General features: G+C 46.1%; 1 protein-coding gene and 1 long non-coding RNA gene across 4 annotated transcripts; one reads left to right on the top strand and one right to left on the bottom strand.

The window, feature by feature from the left end:
- Positions 1–1,428: 1,428 nt before the first annotated feature.
- Positions 1,429–20,692, bottom strand: DMRTC2 (DMRT like family C2). 3 transcript variants are annotated; one of them, XM_039352125.1, is made up of 9 exons: positions 20,560–20,692; positions 17,386–17,626; positions 15,783–15,952; positions 14,988–15,085; positions 12,436–12,607; positions 9,630–9,747; positions 6,660–6,735; positions 3,243–4,230; positions 1,429–2,118 (listed from the first exon to the last, which is right to left on the bottom strand). In XM_039352125.1, the coding sequence occupies exons 2-9, from the start codon at positions 17,613–17,615 to the stop codon at positions 1,949–1,951; spliced, it is 2,022 nt and encodes a 673-aa protein (XP_039208059.1). In that variant the 5' UTR covers positions 17,616–17,626; positions 20,560–20,692; the 3' UTR covers positions 1,429–1,948. The 3 variants fall into 3 exon arrangements, with proteins under 3 accessions (XP_039208059.1, XP_039208061.1, XP_039208062.1); XM_039352127.1 differs by lacking the exon at positions 20,560–20,692 and adding an exon at positions 18,686–18,915; XM_039352128.1 differs by lacking the exon at positions 20,560–20,692 and adding an exon at positions 18,319–18,493.
- Positions 14,944–16,015, top strand: LOC120311983. Its single transcript, XR_005557769.1, has 2 exons — positions 14,944–15,116; positions 15,764–16,015. It is a non-coding gene; the product is annotated as an uncharacterized LOC120311983 (long non-coding RNA).
- Positions 20,693–20,723: the final 31 nt, after the last annotated feature.

Here is a 20,723-nt window from a genome sequence, read left to right as displayed (position 1 = left end):
TGAATCATTGCAGTTAAGTGAAACTAGTTTACCCATTGACTTTGCTTGTTGAAAGTTCACAAAAGCTGATCACATGACCCCAGGACACTGCAAATGTCATCAGTGTGAGTCGGTTGCCAACTGTCTTGAATCTTGATCTCGTGATCGTGGGGATGCTCCAACAGTCAGGTGTGAAAAACGGTCATAACTCACTTTGAACAGTCACGAAATGAACTGTTGTAAATCGAGGGCTACCTGTATTTATTTCCTTTGGAGAGCGGGTGTCAGAATTTCATTTTTAATGTATGTCAAGTGTGTTCACAGAACATCCATTTGAGGCTTTAGAGCAGTGTTTCTCAACCTTGACAATTTTAAGGCATGTGGACTTCAACTCCCAGAATTCCACAGCCAGCAATGCTGGCTGTGGAATTCTGGGAGTTGAAGTCCACATGCCTTAAAATTGTCAAGGTTGAGAAACACTGCCTTAGAGCTCTGCATTTCCTTCAGATCATTTAACGAAGCCTGCTTTATCTTGTTTCATGGATAGATGTGCTCTCTATTGTACTTAAATAGGAGCGGACTAATATCTATGGAGATTCTCAGTCCTCCATGCTGTGGTTGTCCCAACGGTGCTTTTTCACGAGGCAACTGGACTTTTTTTTCCTCTTTGAAGACCTTTCGCTTCTCTGAGAGCTGAAGAAGCTTCTTGGATGAGAAGCGAAACATCTTCAAAGAGAAAAAAAGCAAGCCCAGGGGCCTCGTGAAAAGCATGTTTGGGACGAGCTAATAGTAATCGTTGTAGTCCCACCATCAGCCACACGAGTGTCCCAGTTTTCTACAAATCTTCAAGTAAAAGGGATGGTGCCTAGATCAGCACTAAAGGCAATTTTGGGGAAATAACAGCTCACTTAAATTGGGATCACACAGCACCATGAGGTGACATTTGTTAGCTAAGGGGGGGAGGGAGATCTATCACGGGAGAGCTGCGTAGTATTTTTTGTAGAAACAGACCTGGTAAGACAAATCTGATTATGGAAATAACTCCAGAAATTCATAGAAAGGTGAAATAAATCAGAAGAGGGGTTACACATGGTGGAATGTCAAGTGGTTTTGTCAGATCGCCATGTGTTATTTAAATAATACATTTATAGTTATCCTGCATATCCTCAAAAGATATTCATTCGAAGGTATCTATCAAAGAAATATGCTTAATTTCTCAGTCCCCAGAATTTTGCTACCTTCAACGTGGAGCTAAAAGTTGACACATAAACGTAACAAAATACTTGGGAGTGCGCAATGTCAGGATATTGGGTTTGAAATCTAAATAGCCCCGATTAAAGAATCCTTTGTAAAACATGACATAATTCTAAAAGTCTTTGAAAACTGCAACCTTTTGATAAAAGACAGTAGAAACCAGCAGGATTTCTCAACTTTTTATTGGCAGCAAACTTTTGGATCATGAATTCAACGCATGTCTCTTCTCCTGAATCAATCATATGCAAGATCCCGTAAGCAGGTCAAATTCTCAGGAAACGCTAAGCCTATTTTTGCTTATAAATCATATCTCTATGATTCGAGAGAACGATGGAAAACACCCTTTCCAAAAAGGAATACGCACAAACTTTTGTTACTAAAAGTAAACTGGCTGTTGTCTAAAATATAACCGTTGTTCAAGTCAAAGAAACTCTTGCCTTCCACCAGGCACAGAACTAGTCAAAAATGAATGGACCACGTTAAATGATCTGGATTTAGTGTGTTACACCAAGAAATGTACCAGCAATTGCAATAACTGCCAATTGCGAGTAGAATGAAAAACATGCCAAGGTTGCAACCTTGAGAAGCCCCCCTCTCCTTTTCAAAGACTCCTGGCCTGGAATGGGACCTTAATTAACGGAAACCTCCCCCTTAGAATTCTGCAGATGCAGTTGGAAGTCTGGCCAGCCTTGTCCTTTCCTTTCCAATCGGAAGACTAACTGGGAAGGGAGATGGAGCCCATCTGGCCGATGCTAAAAGACACCGAAGGGAAGCTGTCAGCTCGGGGAAGCTGGCTTGGTTGCTGGGCATTTTCTGAGACTTGCTGAGCAGACTGGCTGGGCACTTGTTTGGGTGTCAGGCAGTTGGGCCCTGCTTCAGTGGAATCTAAACAGAACAGAGGAAGCCTGTTAGATCATTGATGCTACATGTCACTAACTCTTAGCCTCCTATATCACCATTACGCTGAACTTATGACAGCCATTCAGACAGACTTTGGCAAAACATGTTGTTGTTGTTAGTTGCAAAGTCGTGTCCGACCCATCGCGACCCCATGGACAACGTTCCTCCAGGCCTTCCTGTCCTCTACCATCTTCTGGAGTCCATTGAAGCTCACACCTACTGCTTCAGGGACTCCATCCAGCCACCTCCTTCTCTGTCGTCCCCTTTTTCTATTGCCCTCCATCTTTCCCAGCATGAGGCTCTTCTCCAGTGAGTCCTTCCTTCTCATTAGGTGGCCAAAGTATTTGAGTTTCAACTTCAGGATCTGGCCTTCTAAAGAGTGGTCGGGGTTGATCTCCTCTAGGACTGACCGGTTTGATCGCCTTGCAGTCCAGGTGACTCGCAGGAGTCTTCTCCAAGACCATAGTTCAAAGGCCTCAATCCTTTGGCGCTCAGCCTTTTTTTATGGTCCAGCTTTCACAGCTGTAACATACTAGCCTGCTATTTGGGAAGACCATGTCGCTAGCCAGGGTTTGCCAGGTCAACCAGAGGTGAAATAACTGAGACTTCATTGCCTTCTGCCTGATCCAGAGTGAACCCTGGTGGCTGTAGCATTATAACCATTGGCATCCTGTAGGGTCCTGTATATATAACCCACGTAGAGTTTCACCAGATCTTTTCGGTTTCTCTTTCCTGCACATTGCTATGACTAAAAATTTTTAACCCAAAGATCCTCAAATCAACTTTAATGGGACTACACTGGGATAAGGAGGCAGCTTTGTAAGGCCTTCCAGAAGGAAGGCCAGGAGAATGGGGGCCCTGTTGTATCTCAAGAGCTAAAGGGTTCTCCGGGGCAAGGGCTACAGTTGAGAAGGTGTGTCTCCCAGGTCCTGCTACAGAATGCCTCTCTGTAGCTTTTATTTTTTCCCTCCAGTGTAAATGTAAGACAAGGAAAGTCAATCTAATTACAGGTATAATTGTGTGAGCATCTCCAGAAGACGTATTCTTGCAACCTGTGCCTTCTCCAGGGATGCTCAAAACGGCTAGGTAATGCTTTCTGCTAAGCCTACCTTTTCCATTCTTGCTGCCAGGAGCCTTAAGGCTCTCGCCCTGCTCGTCTTCTTTGGGACTTCTGCTGGAACACCTTCCTTCTTGGAACGGCGGGGGTTGGCACTGCGGAGACATCTGCCCTGGGAAAAGCATTGGGTCTGGGAAAGAGGGCTGAGCGAGAAGGCAGGGGCCGGGGTTCAGCAGAGACAAAGTGGGAGGGAGCATGTGCAGATCCATCCCAACGGGGGACCCTGCTTGGAAGGGCATGGCGACCGAGACATCCAGGGGTGAGACGCAGAAAGGCAGCAGGGGCGGATTGCCAGGGGCGGAGCCAGCTGGGGCGAGGACTTCCACGCTGGTCTCGGAAATCCAGCCGGCCTCCATGCTTTGGGGCAAGCAGACCGTCTTCTGCACGGAGCCCGAGGCGCTGTGGTAAGTTCTCAAGTTGGGGGCAAAATGGTAGTGGCTGTAACTGGAAGCCCCACCCAGGTTAGGTTTGACGGGCTGGATGCTGGAAACCATTAGAGAGGTCGCGACTTGAGCCCCCCGAGATGGAGCCACTGAGAACAGACGGACGTTTTTGTACTGCTGGGGAATAGGGCTACCGTGGAACAGGGGGAAGAAGAAAGGCCCGGAAACTTGTTCGGCGTGAGCACTGACCGGTTCTGGGGCTCCCTGGGCTCGCTTCAAGGCGATGTCCCGAGCGGCCTTGACAGCCTGCGGAACGTAGGGAGGCATGAAGTAGGAGGGGTGTGGCTGGAAAGGACTGGGGATGGCAGGGCTGGGAATGGCTTCCACAGGGTGGGAGAAACTCGGGGGGCCCATGAGGGCAGAGACGCTGTTGGCAGAGGGCAGAAGGCCTGAAGGGGAAAGCATGGGGCTAGACTGGGGGGCGTTTCGTAACACCATCAGGGCTTCGGCGGCCTCTTTCTGGAGCTGTTGCTCAGAAAGGGGCGAGAAGAAGAATCCTCTGGTGGGCCAGACTGAAAGATGAGCAGAGGGGTTGGGCTGAAAGAGAGCAGGACACACAATTAACCTCACGATCAACAAAGAGACGTCCACAGCACCAAAGGTATATTTTCAGTTCAGAAAAAGAAAGTTGGAAGGGATCTTGGAGGTCTTCCAGTCCAACCCCCTGCTCAGGCAGGAAACCATAGTCCAGGGCAGTGGTTCTCAACCTTTTTAATGCCGTGACCCCCAACCGGTCGTAAGTCGAGGACTACTCAACCAGTCATAAGTCGAAGACTACTCAACTGGTGCAGCACCGTTTGCAGAATGGGACTTTTGGCGGGCTCAGCAGGGCAGAGACAGCCTGGACAATTCCTATTGGCTTTTGAAAGCCAATAGAATTAGACTCTATTCAAGAGAGTCTATTCTATTGGCTTTCAAAAGCCAATAGAATAAAAGGGAGTAGCACAGCTAAGGAAAAGGGGAAAAAAATGGCGGACTGCGTTGTTTGGCGACCCCCGTGAAATGGTCGTTCGACCCCAAATGGGATCTCGACCCACAGGTTGAGAACTACTGGTCCAGGGGTAGGCAACCTTGGCTCTTTTATGACTCGTAGACTTTAACTCCCAGAATTCCTGAGCCAGCCATGCTGAGGGGAAAGGGAGAGGTTTCCAAGCTGAGCCACGCTGGCTCAGGAATTCTGGGAGTTGAAGTCCACAAGTCATAAAAGAGCTGAGGTTGCCTACCCCTCCCCTATACTATTCCAGACAAGTGGCTATTCCAGTGATGGCGAGCCTTTTAGAGACCGAGTGCCCAGACTGCAACCGAAAACCCACTTATGCATCGTCGGGTGCCGGGTGGGTGTGGCCCATTGGGTGGGCGTGGCTGCGGTGATAACGGCAGACTGGGTGGGACTAAAAAGTTCAATCAATCAATTCCAACTTTGCAAGATCTTTTTTTTTCCGCGCAAGAGGTTGAAATTGACTGATTGATTGAACCTTTTGTTTTTTTTTGTACACGGCGGCGGAGGCCTAAAGCGAAAAGGTTTTATAAAACCCAGTTGAAGGCCTAGGACTGGGGCGACGGCACACGTGCCCACAGAGAAGGCTCTGAGTGCCGCCTCTGGCACCCGTGCCATAAGTTCGCCACCACTGGGCTATCCAATTTGTTCTTCCAGCAAGTGAGGAAACACTATAAGGGCAGGGTAAACCTACTCTCTCCGACCTCATCCTAAGATAACAGACCTAGACATTCTGGAAAAAGAGACAAGACCCTAGGCTTTTTCTAGCTGTTTTCAACCGAGCCCATGGCTGGCTTAGGAGGTGGCACGTGACCTCGGTACTTTTTTATAGCTCTTTCAATTCAAGTGGGACAAAGATGACGTGCTGGTTGCTTATATAAGTACACTGTGCGAAACACTTTCCCAGAAATTAGTCATTTGACCACCTACCAGTGACAAAGAGCAAAACTGTTTGCTTTAATTAATCATTTTATGGATAACATTTAGGCTGCTTTATTCCCTGGCTATGCATTCTCTTTTATTCATTTTGCTCAGTTCATGCATTCTGTAAGTTATTGCATGTTATTGCATGCGTCTGCAGACATTAAGAGTCTTGCAAGGAAGCGATCTGTGCTAAGCAGGAAGCAATCCCCCCCCCCCAGAATGCCTGGCTTCCTGCAATGTACTTTAACCCTACAGCCACGTTAACAACTTAATTGCTACGCCTATATAAAAGGCCATGCCCAAACAAATATTCCATAGAAATGGCTTAATGGATTGGCCTAGTTCCCAAGATTTGCTAGCTTCCCACACCATGGCAAACCACAAACCAGAGATGTCGGTGGCTAGCCACCATTAAAGATGCATCACAGGTTGCCATGCACATTTTGCCATTTGCCTCTCCTGCAAATGCCTATTCCACAAAGTGCCTGGGTATTTTAACTTAACCTTGCTGGCTGGTTAAATTCAGCCAGTGGGTTATCAGGAAGCAATATGTTATCTATTCAAAAGTACCACTGAAGTAGGAGCTCCTGAACGACTCTCTCCATTTGTTTATAATAATACAGGCAGTCCTCAACTTACGGCCATACGTTGGGGACCGAACTTCCAATTGTTTTAAGTGAGTCGCACCCAAGTTTACGAACTTTTTTTTTGCTGCAGTTGCTAAAATAAATCTAGCTTCCCCACTGACTTGCCAAGTGCCTGAATCACAGTCGTGTGACCGTGGGATGCTGCGACGGTCAAAACTGTGAGGGATCCTTTTTTCCAGTGGACGTACGTCTCGGACTACCTGTATCATACTCCTATCGGCCAATAAATGGAAACGGAGAGAAACCCCACCAAACGAGTCGGTTTATGAGTCTGTCCCCATCTCATGCCCACAGACGAAACATTTGATCACCACTTCCCCCACGTTGGTTCCTTTTGAGAAGGACCGGAAATAGAATGACTCCAATTCACTGGGCTCAACACAGCTAAAACAAAATACCTGACTTCCCAGCGGTGGGGCCTTCGAACGGCGGCTCAAATCCATGTTGCCACTGATGGGGTTCAGAGCCATGCGGCTGTAAAGAGAAAGAGAAAGGGAGCGAGAAAGAGAGAGAGGGAAAGGGAAAAAGAGAGAGAAAAGGAGAGAGGTCTGCTTGTAACATCCTTTAGTGGCAGCTTGTCTCCCACTTGCCTTCTGTCCTTGCTAAAACACGCAAACTGTTGAGGGGGAAGAGAGACTTCTACAGCTGTCATTCTTCCAAATTCTCCTAACATGTACACCCACAACTTGCTGTTTGGAGTAAATGTTTGTCAGTGTAGACATCTGCTCCTGTACTGGGACTAGAAAATACAGGATAGCTAATTTATGTTGGTTATTCCACTCGCCGAAGCATTTTTTCCTCTTGGGATATGGGGCCTAGACCAAGGGTGGGCAATCTTGGCTCTTTTATGACTCGTGGACTTCAACTCCCAGAATTCCTGAGCCAGCCATGCTGAGGGGAAAGGAAGAGGTTTCCAAGCTGAGCCAGGCTGGCTCAGGAATTCTGGGAGTTGAAGTCCACGAGTCATAAAAGAGCCAAGGTTGCCTACCCCTGGTCTAGGTTTATGCTAACCACACAGCCCAGCTCCCTCTAGGACAGAGGTAGGCCACCTTGGCCCTTTTATGACTCGTGGACTTCAACTCCCAGAATCCCTGAGCCAGCATGGCTCAGCTTGGAAATTCTCCCTTTCCCCTCAGCATGGCTGGCTCAGGAATTCTGGGAGTTGAAGTCCACGAGTCATAAAAGAGCCAAGGTGGCCTACCCCTGAACTAGACAGATCTTAAAAGACTGTTTGCGAAACCATTATTCCAACGGTTTTGTTTTCTATTTATCCAATTAATCCACTGTCTAGTTCATGTTTTTTTGCATGTTCCTGCTATATTCTTCTAGTGGAAGAGTTCCGTCCATATAGAACTAACTAGTTTGAGCTCTTTCTTTACCAATAAAACTTGGTATTTTAAAAAGTATTAATTTTCTCTGCATTATTTCACACCTTTCTATAATAAAACCTGTCTTGTTTTTTGGGTTTATTTATATCTAGGCCCCAGGGGAGCCCCTATATTATCTAGTTCAGATGGAATGAAAAAAAAAATCAGGGTTGGTGATCGTTTTAAATAATTCTGCCAGAATTTCTTTTTATAAATCTGATAGGATTTCGTTCTTTTCACTAAAAACCTCCCTTCTCAAAACGGCAGGAATCGAGTATTTAAAACTTCCCATAGTTCATCCAACTGGCACAGCTTAATTGCTTCTTGTAAATATATTCCTATAAACCAATTTTGGTTCAGTTCATTTCTCCCCTCAAGATAATCTTGACTCCGGTTGAGCTTATTGTTAATTCATTTAGAACTCAAACGCGACTCTGGGTGGCATGCAAATATCATTAAACTACAACACGGAAGAAAAATAACACACACCATTAAAGTAAACTAAAACGATTAAATGGCAATTGGGACTAAACAATCGACGAATAAATAAAATGCCACTATTAAAGCACAATCAGGATTAAATAACTCCAACTGGCAGCTCTAGTCATCCTGACCCAGATGCTAGGAAAAGAGCCAGGCCTTCAATGCCTTTCGAGAAGCCTACAAGGTCAGGGCCAAACATTTATCCCGTTTATTTAGGGATCAGCGAGGGATCGTCTCACTCCACTGGGATTGGCCCGTCCCACCCGTGCCGGCAGAGGAGGCTTGTTGTGGGTCCTGTCGGCCCGATTATTCCGGCTGGCAGGGTTCAGGAGGAGGGCCTTCTCTGCTGTGCTCCGCCCACCGATGTGAGCTTAGGCCTAACCCTCCTATTCTTTAGTAAGGGCCCAAAGATGTGGCTCTGCCAGTTGGCTTGGGACCCCAGTGGGGGATCATCACAATGGTGGTTGATTAATAACAGATCCCACCTCCTCCTCCCACTGTGCCCCACTTAATTTCATTGTGAGTTACACAATGACAATAAAGATATTCTATTCTATTCTATTCTATTCCTTATTCTATTCTATTCTATTCTAATTTCTCTATTCTATTCTATTCCTATTCTATTCTTCTTTATTCTATTCTTCTTTATTCTATCCTATCCTATCCTATTATTCTTATTCCAGCCCAGCCCAGCCCATTCTAGTCTAGTCTAGTCTAGTCCAGTCCAATCTCCATTATTCTATTCTATTCTATTCTATTCTATTCTATTCTGTTCTGTTCTGTTCTGTTCTGTTCTGTTCTGTTCTGTTCTGTCCAGTCCAGTTTATTATTCTATTCTATTCTATTCTATTCTATTCTATTCTATTCTATTCTATTCTATTCTATTCTATTCTATTTCTATTTCTATTTCTATTTCTATTTCTATTTCTATTCCCATGAGTTCTTGGTTTTAACTTTTTATGTTTTAACTGCATATGTGACTGTAAGCCACCCAGAGTTTTGGCTGTAAGATGGGTGGCCAAATATTTTTATAAATAAATAAATAAGTAAAATCAATCAATCCAGCTTGATTTTTGCAACGGTATTTTTCAACTTCCCAATCTTGTTCACAGCCCTGGGATTTCCTGATGGCCTCCCATCTAGGTATGAAGCAGATTGGACTCTGCTGGGCATTTCTGAAATCACCCAGGATCAGCTAGGTGCTGCTTCCTCTGAAGCCTCTGCAGGATCTTCTCTGTGCAGAAATGTTGAAGGAGCCCACTGCAGCAGGATCCAATCTGAGTCGGTCACCGGGACCAGAGATCTTATTCTCCCAAGCTTTTGGGCTGGTGCTGGAGCCCACCCTTAGGGAACTTCTCTCTCTATAAAATGTGTCACTTTTTGGAGAGAGAAAAGTTCTCTGACGATGGGCTCCAACACGTGTCTGAAAGCTTGGAAGAATAAAAGTCTGCTTCCGGTGGATCCTGCGACATTATCCCGGGACACGTATATTTGCCTTCATTCACAAGCCCAGTGTACCTCGATAGGTCAGCAGGTGGAGGGAGGCACCAGGGAGCACCAGGCACGTGATGAAACATTTGCCCTGGAGCAGACAGGTAACTCTCTGGCGTGTATAAAGCTTCATTTCCGTTGCAACCTGCAGAAAAGAAGTAAGTGGCTGTTGTGGAGCTGGAATAGGAAGGCCAATAAGAGGCTTACACAGTGCTTTTTTTGTCAAAGAATGCACAGAACGGTGTTCCAGCACCTTTTTTTGAATGGAAGAATCAGTTCCTTCTAAGCTGCCAGCCCGAATGAGTTACGAGCATTCACTTAAGGCTCTCATGCTTCGCCCTCCCTTCCTGCTGCACGGGACTCACCCGGAAAAGATCTGTCTCCTCTCTGCCACGGTTCCTGATGCTGCTCCGATCTGAGGCCAGGGGACGAGTCCATGGCCCCCTGCGGCCCGATCTGAACTCCGGACGCCTGGAAAAGACCTCTGTCACCTGGATCTATGGCCGTGGAGCGATTTTGTAGCCCCCGCATGGCCTGATCTGGGCTCCAGAGGTGTTTTCTAAGCCTCCAGAGCCTGGATCGGGCCACTGGGGGGGGGGGCGCAAAATGTTCCGTGGCCATAGATCTGGGCTCCGGAGGTCTTTTCCAGAACTCTGAAGCCCAGATCGGGCGGGTTGGGGGGGGCGCAAAAATCACTCCGCAGCCATGGATCCAGGCAGCAGAGGTTTTTTCCAGGCCTTCAGAGCCTGGATTGGGCCGCAGGGGGTTATGGATGCCTCCCCTGGTCTCAGACCAGAGTAGCAGCAGGAACCGCGGCAGAGAGGAGACAGACCTTTTCCAGGTGAGTGATCTGCTCCTCGGAAGTTCCCTAAAACGGTTTCTTCTCCTCCCCCCACTCCATAAAGGGCTTTCGATTGGAGCCGGAACTGTGTGTAAGTTCCAGCACCTTTTTCTTTGCAAAAAAAGCACTGGGCTTACAGTATAAAACTGAGGCCGAGGTAAGAGTTTTTGCAGGCAACTGTAGGAAAAGGCAGAGCCTGGAGGGGGCAGAGTCAAAAGAGGAATCAGCCTGGAATCGTCCAAGCTCAGCCCCTTTTGAATCCCATTAACTCTTATCTAATCCCAATTTAATCCTGACCATTAGTTAACTAGATTCTTGTGTATAGGCATGAGCAATAAATCAGTTTAGCTGGAACTTAATGTGTAGTCCTGATACTTCCTTGAAGCTGTCTTCTGGCTGAAAGCATCTACCAATGGTTTTCAAAAATGTTAGGTCCCAGACCATCTCTATTAAGTTGCCGCTCAATATTTGCTAGCAAAGGCATATATGAATGGTACTTTTGATTTCTATTCCTGGGTTTGCTGATTTGATGAAAATTGGGTTCCCGATAGGCGAACGGTGGAGTTTGTAAATTTAAATAATTCATTGACTGCTAGTGTAACTTAGAACTCTTCACAATAATCATGTTCATGTAGTTTGAGTTAATTGCAATCAGTTTTAATATTGGGGCAGCATACTAGAAGATTTCAAATAAAAAGGAGCTTTTCCCATACATCTCCTTTCCCAAAATATAAGAAATGAGAGAGAGAAAAAAAATACTCGAATCCGTGCTAAATGTGAATTGCGTTTTTGTATTTATTAACCAACTGTTAATCACGAAAAATTCCTTGCATAATTCCTAAGAATAGTTCTATGAGGTGAGTCACTATTCCATTTAGATGTAAACAGGAAAAGTGAAGCCAGAAAACAACCGTATGTTCATCCTGATATTTGAGTGCTTGTTTTACTGAGCCCACATCAAACTCTGAACTATGCTGTTTTCTCTCTTTGTGCCTTTCAGTCAATGAGTCCTGCCAACTGCCTAGACAAGGGATAGGCAACCTTGGCTCTTTTATGACTTGTGGACTTCAACTCCCAGAATTCCTGAGCCAGCCACGCTGAGGGAAAAGGGAGAGGTCTAGTCCATTGGTCTATTGCTCTCACCATTAGGAAATTTCTCCTTCGTTCTAGAAGCAACCTAGCACTGAGGAGAAATTTCCTGACAGAACAATTAAGCAGTGGGACAACTTGCCTCCAAAAGTTGTGGGTGCTCCATTACTGGAGGCTTTTAAGAAGAGACTGGACAGCCATTTGTCTGGAATGTATAGGGCAGGGGTAGGCAACCTTGGCACTTTTGATTCGTGGACTTCAACTCCCAGAATTCCTGAGCCAGCCATGCTGAAGGGAAAGGGAGAGGTTTCCAAGCTGAGCCATGCTGGCTCAGGAATTCTGGGAGTTGAAGTCCACCAGTCATAAAAGAGCCAAGGTTGCCTGCCCCTGGCCTAGACAAATCCTGCTGTTTTCTTGGAAAGATTTTTCAGAAAGATTTGCTCTGGCCTTCTTCTACCTAGGGCTGAGAGTCACCCAAGGCCACTTATCTGGCTAAGGCGGGAATAATAAAGGAGAATATTTGTAGGGTTGAAACGAGGGTGTCCTTTTTGTTCTCTGAGCTTGGCTGTTTTCTAAGTTGGATAATGAAAGGTCTGCAAGAAAACAACCAAACTCAGAGAGCACCAAGGACCCCCTTAAGGCAGGACTGGAACTCAGGGTCTCCTGGTTTCTAACTTGGCGCCTTAATCACTACACCAAGTATGTCCAACCCACGGTTCACAGGCTGCACGTTAGTAATGCGGCCCCATAAAATGGTGAACTTTTACTATGGGATTTATATACATTGACTATGTTATATATTTTATATCCAGCCCAAAATGATTCCTCTTCACTCAGTGGAGCCTCCATGCAAGCCAAAAGGTTGGACACCCATGCTAGCTTCATGACTCATGGCTTACCTACCTTCCATAGGTGGAAGATTAAAGGGATGTTCCGGAGGCAGAAAAGGAGAGAAAGAACTCGGGGGCATTGCAAGAGGAGGTGGGAACCAAGAAGGAGAGGCTTGATGTCCTCCAAGGGCCCAGGGCAGCTCACTGACTTTTGAACAGGGAGACAGAGGCAACCAGGAATTTTCCTGAAGGACAACGTATAACATTAACTCAGTATAAGAAACATCTTGTAAATACTGCACTGCTAAACATCTTACACGTTATTCTGTGATGTCAATGAATCCCCCGCCCCCCACTAGCATCTATCTTACTGAAATTTATTTGCAGGGACGATTTTAAGTTTTTGAAATAAGTGTGTCTGTTTTTTGGAACTTCAGAAAAGCTTACTTAGAGCCACAAAACATGTTAGCTAGTTACCCTTAGAAAATCACTATTGTATATAGCACTGATGGCGAACCTTTTAGAGCAGTGGTTCTCAACCTGTGGGTCGGGACCCCATTTGGGGTCAAACAACCATTTCATGGGGGTCGCCAAACAAGGCTGTCCGCCATTTTTTTCCCTTTTCTTTGGCCACGCCCCTGGCACCCGGTGATGTATAAGTGGTTGGGGGTCACCACAACATGGGGAACTGTATTATGGGGTCATGGCATTAGAAAGGTTGAGAACCACTGTTTTAGAGACCGAGTGCCCAAACTGCAACCCCAAACCCACTTATGTATCGTCGGGTGATGGGTGGGTGTGGCCAATTGGATGGCTGTGGCTGCGGTGGTAATGGCAGACTGGGTGGAACTAAAAAGTTCAATCAATCAATTCCAACTTTGTTGAGATCTTTTTTTTCCCCCGCAAGAAGTTAAAATTGATTGATTGAACCTTTTTTTTTTTTTTGCACATGGTGGCGGAGGCCTATAGCGAAAAGGTTTTATAAAACCCAGCTGAAGGCCTAGGACTGGGGCGACAGCACGCGTGCCCCCAGAGAGGGCTCTGTGTGCCACCTGTGGCACGCGTGCCATAGGTTCGCCACCACGGATATATAGGATATGGTTTTGGTTCTGCTTCGGGAGCAGAACAGTGAGGTCTGGTTCTTTATATTTTTTCCTCCCTGGCCTGGTTGGTTTTGCACATTGCACGTATGTTTATAGCCTAAACATGTAGGGGAGAAAACTATTAGCAGTTTTCCAATACTTTAAGGACTGTCACTGGGAAGACAAGGTTGATTTATTCTCCAAAGCATCCGAGGGCAGGACAAGAAGCAATGGGTGGAAGCTCCTCAGAGGGAGACCCAAACTAGAATTAAGGAGAAATTTCCTGACAGTGAGAACCATTAATCATTGGCACAGCTTGCCACCAGAAGTTGTGATGCTCCATCACTGGAGGTTTTGAAGAAGAGATTGGATATCCATTCGTTCAGAACAGTACAGCAGGAGTCCCCAACCCCCGATCCGTGGACTAGTACTGGTCCGTGGCATACCAGCCACCGGTCCGCACAAACAAGCAAAGCCTCATCGGCGGGATGCAGGCAGCACACGAAACCACGCACCCTCCAGTCTGCGGAAAAACCTCTCTCCATGGAACCGATCCCTGGTGCCCAAAAGGCTGGGGGCTTCTGTGGTAGAGGGTCTCTGCCTTGGGCAAGGGGGTTGGACTAGAAGACCTCCAAGGTCCCTTCCAGCTCTATAATTCTATGTTCATTACAGAGGTACTGACACTTTTGTCTTAGGCTCTTAGAAGCACGTGGGATGAAAGCACAGCCAATTAGGAAATCGTGTTGGTGAGAACGAACGGCTACCTGGTGATTATTAAATACCCAGAGGTAAATGTTTTTCCTACAAAATATTCAGGTTTTCTGCATAAAAGAGGTACAGGTAGTCCTTGACTTACTACCACAATTGACTCCAATGTTTCCATTATTAAGCGAGTCATTTATTAAGTGAGTTTTGCCCCATTTTATGACTTTTCTTACCACAGTTGTTATGTTAATAACAAGGGGTTGTTAAAGGAGTCTGACTTCCCCCACTGACTTTGCTTGTCAGAAGATTGCAAAAACTGATCCCATGATCCCCGGGACATTGCAACGTGAACCAATTGCCAAGCATATGAATTTTGATCCTATGACCACGGGGGATGCTGCAACGGTCATACGTGTGAAAAATGATCATAAGTCACTTTTTTCAGGACCGTTTTAACTTCAGTCACTAAATGAACTGTTGTAAATTGAGGATACTATATTGGTAATAGAATGAGATACATAGCAATCCTTAAACCCCCCCCCTTTTTTTTTCATGGATTCTGTTACACTTTTTAAAGGGATCTTGTTTTCAGGGAACTATCACAGGTTAGGCCAGAGGTAAGCAACCTTGACTCTTTTATGACTGGTGGACTTCAACTCCCAGAATTCCTGAGCCAGCCGTGCTGAGGGGAAAGGGAGAGGTTTCCAGGCTGAGCCGTGCTGGCTGAGGAGTTGAAGTCCACGAGTCATAAAAGAGCCAAGGCTGCCTACTCCTGGGTTAGGCGCTCTGTGGAATCGGCTGTTAAAATGACTCGGTCAAAAAGAACTCCTTTTCTCACCTTCCTTGCAGTTCTCCGCCTTTGTCTTCGCAGGAGTCCTGAAGCTCCCCGGAGCCCATCTTCCGCCTCAATCAAGGGTTCTTCATTTTCCTTTTTCTCTATCCAATCAAAGGGGAGAAACAATCCAGGGTGAGTCCGTTTGACTGATGGTCAGATTCCCACACAAGTTTCCCCAGTAGCGATGTGTCACGTCTTCTAGATCGGTGTTTCCCAATATCAACCATTTTAAGATGTGTGGACTTCAACTCCCAGAATTCCCCAGCCAGCATGGCTGGCTGGGGAATTCTGGGAGTTGAAGTCCACACACATCTTAAAAGTTGCTCAGGTTGAGAAACACTTCTTCTAGGTCAGTGGTTCTCAACCTTTTTAATGCCGTGACCCCCAACCGGTCGTAAGTCGAGGACCATTCAACCGGTTGTAAGTCGAGGACTACTCAACTGGCGCAGCACCGTTTGCAGAATGGGACTTTTGGCAGGCTCAGCAGGGCAGAGACAGCCTGGACAATTCCTATTGGCTTTTGAAAGCCAATAGAATTAGACTCTATTCAAGAGAGTCTATTCTATTGGCTTTCAAAAGCCAATAGAATAAAAGGGAGTAGCACAGCTAAGGAAAAGGGGGGAAAAATGGCGGACTGCGTTGTTTGGCGACCCCCGTGAAATGGTCGTTCGACCCCAAATGGGGTCCCAACCCACAGGTTGAGAACCACTGTTCTAGGTCATCTACTCGTTGCTAAGCCACTGCAGTTTTTTTTATATATATATTTGTATTTTTCGCAGATGCTAGAAATGGTTTTACCTGTCCCTCCCCTGCATGGTTTAATCGCTTTCAGCGGTTTGACTAAGAGGAGGGAGTTGGGTGGCCCACTGTCCTGAGGCTGGAGAAAACCATCGCCAAGTTGCTTTTTCAGCTCTATCTCCTGTTGTCTACGAAGAGCCACTTGGGCAGCCATGATCCGGCGTCTCTGCCTAGAAGACCCAATGTTGTTTTTTAAACAATAAAATTCCAGAAGAAGTAAAGACAAACCATCACATAGCATTGTTTGGACTATTATTGTAGTAATGTTTCCCAGTGACCACACAGCAAGTTAACTCAAAAAGAAGTTCAATAGGTCAAGATAAACAAAGAGGCTTTATTGCCTCCATTTATAATAAACTCCACTGCTTAGAGAATAGGATGCATTGTAAATCGGGTACAAAGTGCGTTTCTGTTCTTCCTCAATTTCACTTTGAGGTTAGCCTGTCAATTAACCCAGTGGGGATATAAAGGCTTGTAGCTCAGGAACAGCTTCATGGATCTTCCTTGGGCTCTACAAGGGATGGGTAATTAATACAGGTAGTCCTTGACTTACGACATTCATTTAGAGCCTATTTGAAGTGGCAATGTTACTGAAAAAAGTGATTTATGACTGACACGACCGTTGCAGCATCCCCATGGTCATGTGATCAAAAGTTGGAGACTTGACCACTGGCTCATATTGATGATGTCCTGAAGACCTTGGATCACCTTTTGTGACCTTCTGACAAGCAAAGTCAATGGGGAATCCAGATTCACTTAACGGCCATGTTAGTAACGTAACAATTACAGTGATCCGACGGCAAGAAAAGTCGTAAAATGGGGCAAAACTCACTTAGCAACTGAAATGTTGGGCTCAATTGTGATCACAAGTCGACAACTACCTGCAGCGTCCCCTTGTGTTATTCAAGTGATGGCGCAGTGGTTGTAACGCACTATTACAGGAGAACTCTGCCCACAGCCAGCAGTTCGATCCTGACCGGTTCAAGCTTGACTCAGCCTTCCATCCTTCCGAGGTTGGTAAAATGAGGACCCAGATTGTTGGGGGGCAATAGGCTGATGTTGTAAACTGCTCAGAGAATGCTGTAAAGCACTGTGAAGCAGTATATAAGTCTAAGGGCTATTACTATCTTCCCTTGGCAAAAGCAAATGGGACTTGAAATTTAGCACAATCTAGAGCAGGGGTAGGCAACCTTGGCTCTTTTGACTCGTGAAGTCCACAAGTCATAAAACAGCCAAGGTTGCCTACCCTGACCTAGAGGGTCTGATTTTGTCTATCCCTGCTTTAAAAAATACCTTTAAGATGCTAGCATAAAGTCATGTTTCTCCCATTAAAACTGTAGACTTCCAAGGCTGTTTTATGTTTCCAGAGCAAGTTACTGGCCCAGAAGCTGTTAAGTCAACCAGAAGCCATTGTTATTCGGAAACAAAAGCAGGTCCTATCCTCCTGAACATGTCTCCAAGCTACCAAATCCCTGCAAAGAGCAATTCAGTTATCTACACTTCCCACTGGGACCCCTCCGATGAGGCCATCAGCTGCAAGCGCATCTCCCAAGAACAGCAAAGCCCAACATTTATTTTCACCATGTTCCCCCTCCTAGCTTACAGAATAAGGATGCATTTGTCACACTGGCAGTCCATGAATTGGCAACAGTTCTTGTGGCCTTTCAATGGCACCCTGATGCCATGATTACGGCAGCGGGCGCAGGTTGGAGACCGTGCAGTGGTGGGAAGCGGGTAGTCATCTTGAGTGACACTGTTCTCCAGAGAGGAGTCTGAAAGGCTGCTCTGAACATTTGGAGCATCTGCAGCATCAAAATCCTCATTGTCCCCCATAATGTACGAACCTGAAAGAGAGGGAGGAAGAGAACATTAAAGGCCCTTCCTCAGCCAGAGTAGATCCAACCACAGAGTTAATTGGCTACAGTTTAGGAAATTGATTTTTTTTTTTCCAATTCGGGTACCATGTTTGATACACATCAGAAACATCCCCCAGAGATTCAACCCTGCCACGCATCTCCTATCTTCTCCCTTATCTGAAACGTGCATTTTCCCCTTATATTTTGTGGTTGCTTTCCGACGTTAGAGCAGCACTGTCAGAGGGGGATTAGCATGTACAGGAAAATAAATAAGAGTTATTTTAAAGCGAGCCATATCTGCTTCCAGGAAATTTATTTCCAAATAAGCGAAATGTTGGCTTGAGGCCATAAAGATGACAATTAGAGGCTAGGAATTAATACTCCTCTGTGAAATGAGGGCTTTTGTGGGAAAGCCTGGCCCTTTAATTGTCACCATAAATTGCTTGGGGGACATTTCCTATTTGCAAGATTCATGAACAGACACCGGGAGAGTCCTTTTGATATGACTGAAATGATTATGCTGGAGTTGGACGAGTCCATCAAAGTTGGGCAGCTATAATAAATGAAATTAAATGAAATAAATGAACCAGGGCAATAAAGGGTTGACAAAGGGTGCAGACTGGACCCCAGCTGGCAATCTTAAGAGGGGCCCCTTCGCATGTGGCATCTTCTGAAAACACCTCAGGTCGTTTCCACTGCAATCACAGCTTGAGCTAAGCCACGGTTTGTTTAATCCTGGGTTGCTGGCTCATCCGCAACTGGCTGGCATCCCCTATCCTGAAGCACAAACCCATGGCTTGCAAAGGGGACAGGCCTCACAGGAGACTAAAACCAAAGGCCCGAGGGCTTCACACCATGGGCGAGAGCCCCATGTGGGAAGCAGGGTCCCCACAACAAGCAGGGATGCAGCTGCACCCAAAGGAGCCCCCCTCCCAACATTTTGGCTAGGCAGAGATTTGCAGAGCCTGCAAGGCAACCAGGCCTTTTGAAAAGAGGTATTCTTTAAGTTTTTCAATCAGGAGGAGGAAAAGATTTAGAAGGGTCGACCTCAACCAGGATGGTTGTGAGGCAACAAATGGATCTTCGATCTCTCTGATTCAAGTCACTCTCGGGGATTAGGCAGCAACGTGCAGCGTTATCCTGCCACTCGGGAACAAATATTGCAATAATAAGGATTATTTGGCTGGCGAGCACCGGGACAGAGAGAAACTCTAAATCAGAATTAAATCTGCATTTCTGAAACCTCTCTACTACTCCCACTACTGCTGCCCATAAAACGGTCCCTGCAACAGCTCGCCGCCACGCAGCCAATAGCAGCTTTCCTAACATCCTCCCCGGGCACGGCAAGCCAATCAAGGACGGGCTGTTATTTCTCCTCAACTCCAGCGACCAATCAAAATCCTCCTAATTTGCCTGCTTTTGATCAGGACTTAAACTGTCGCTTTTTCAGTCAATACAAAAAAAAAGCCGAGGGACTGACGCACGCGCCGGCGGGGGGGCAGCCCCCCCGGACATTTGGGGAGGAGGGAACGAGCAACAGTTGGGCCGAACCATTGCAAAACCATGGGTGGGGGAGAAGGGAGCGTCCAAGAGAGTGCAAAAGGGGGGTGTCGCCTCTTTCATATAAGGCAGCAAAAAAAAAAAAAGTTTCCTTAAAAGAGACATAAGAAATATACATTTTATTATCTAGCGCACGTGGAGGGAAAACCAGGTTATGATAAATTCATTATGGTTGGATTCATTATGGCCCGACATATCCAAAGTGGCCTTTGAATTAACTCTGGGTACATTTGCACAAACAATACCACTGAAATTCTAAACTAACCTGAGTTTGAAATTAACTAATCCAGGTTATAACTAATGGAGCATGGCATTTTGGAGAAATGCAGCTATGGTTTTCCCAGTTGCAATGTATGGCTGTGAAAGTTGAAGAATAAGAAAAACTGAGCGCCAAAGGATGGAGGCCTTTGAACTATGGTCTTGGAGAAGACTCCTGCGAGTCACCTGGACTGCAAGGCGATCAAACTGGTCAGTCCTAGAGGAGATCAACCCCGACCCGCTCTTTAGAAGGCCAGATCCTGAAGTTGAAACTCAAATACTTTGGCCACCTAATAAGAAGGAAGGACTCACTGGAGAAGAGCCTAATGCTGGGAAAGATGGAGGGCAACAGAAGAATGGGACGACAGAGAAGGAGGTGGCTGGATGGAGTCATCAAAGCAGTAGGTGTGAGCTTCAATGGACTCCAGAAGATGGTAGAGGACAGGAAGGCCTGGAGGAACGTTGTCCACGGAGTCACGATGGGTCGGGCACGACTTCACAACTAACAACAAGGTTATGTTAAGAGTTGCAATGAATGAATGAATGTCTGTCGCTTTTTTTGTTATAGAACTCACCAGAACAGAGTTCCAGCACCTTTTTTTGACAAGATTTTCCAGAGTTGCCTTGAACAAAATCCTAATCTTTTAGATACACTAAAAATTGAAGGCTTGTTTCTTTTCAACTACAGAGGTAAACCTTGTAGGGTAGGCAAGATGGGTTGTATGACATGTGTGAGTTCCGGCCCCTTTTTGTTTTTTTGTTTTTTACAAAAAAAGCACTGAATATGTATATTATCTAAGCTGCAAACCTCTAGAAGTATTCCTCAACTTTGGCAAACTTTAAGATGGGTGGACTTCAACTCCCAGAATTACCCACCCACAACTTCTGGTGGCAAGTTGTTCCATTGATTAACGGTTCTCATCGGGAAATTTCTCCTTAATTCTAGCTTGGGTCTCCCTCTGAGGAGCATCCACCCATTGCTTCTTGTCTTGGCCTCGGGTGCTTTGGAGAATAAATCGACCCCATCTTCCCAGTGACAGATCTTAAAGTATTGGAAAACTGCTAATAGTTTTCTCCCCTACATGTTTAGGCTATAAACATACCTAGTTCCCTGAAGCAAAGTGCAAAACCAACCAGGCGGAAAAACCCCTACGCGTGCAAAACACGGTGCAAAAGGTCAGACTCGGCGTTGCCAAGACGTCTCCATCCGATATCCGTCCGGGGGCTCATCCTCCTGGCAGGGACTTTGCGCGCTTCAGAGGCGCTT

The sequence above is a fragment of the Crotalus tigris genome, unplaced genomic scaffold, assembly GCF_016545835.1.
Source record: "Crotalus tigris isolate CLP2741 ecotype Arizona unplaced genomic scaffold, ASM1654583v1 scf7180000018413.2111637, whole genome shotgun sequence".
Classification (NCBI taxonomy): Eukaryota; Metazoa; Chordata; class Lepidosauria; order Squamata; family Viperidae; genus Crotalus; species Crotalus tigris.
Note: the sequence above shows the minus strand (reverse complement) of the source record. Positions and strands in the feature narration are given on the sequence as shown.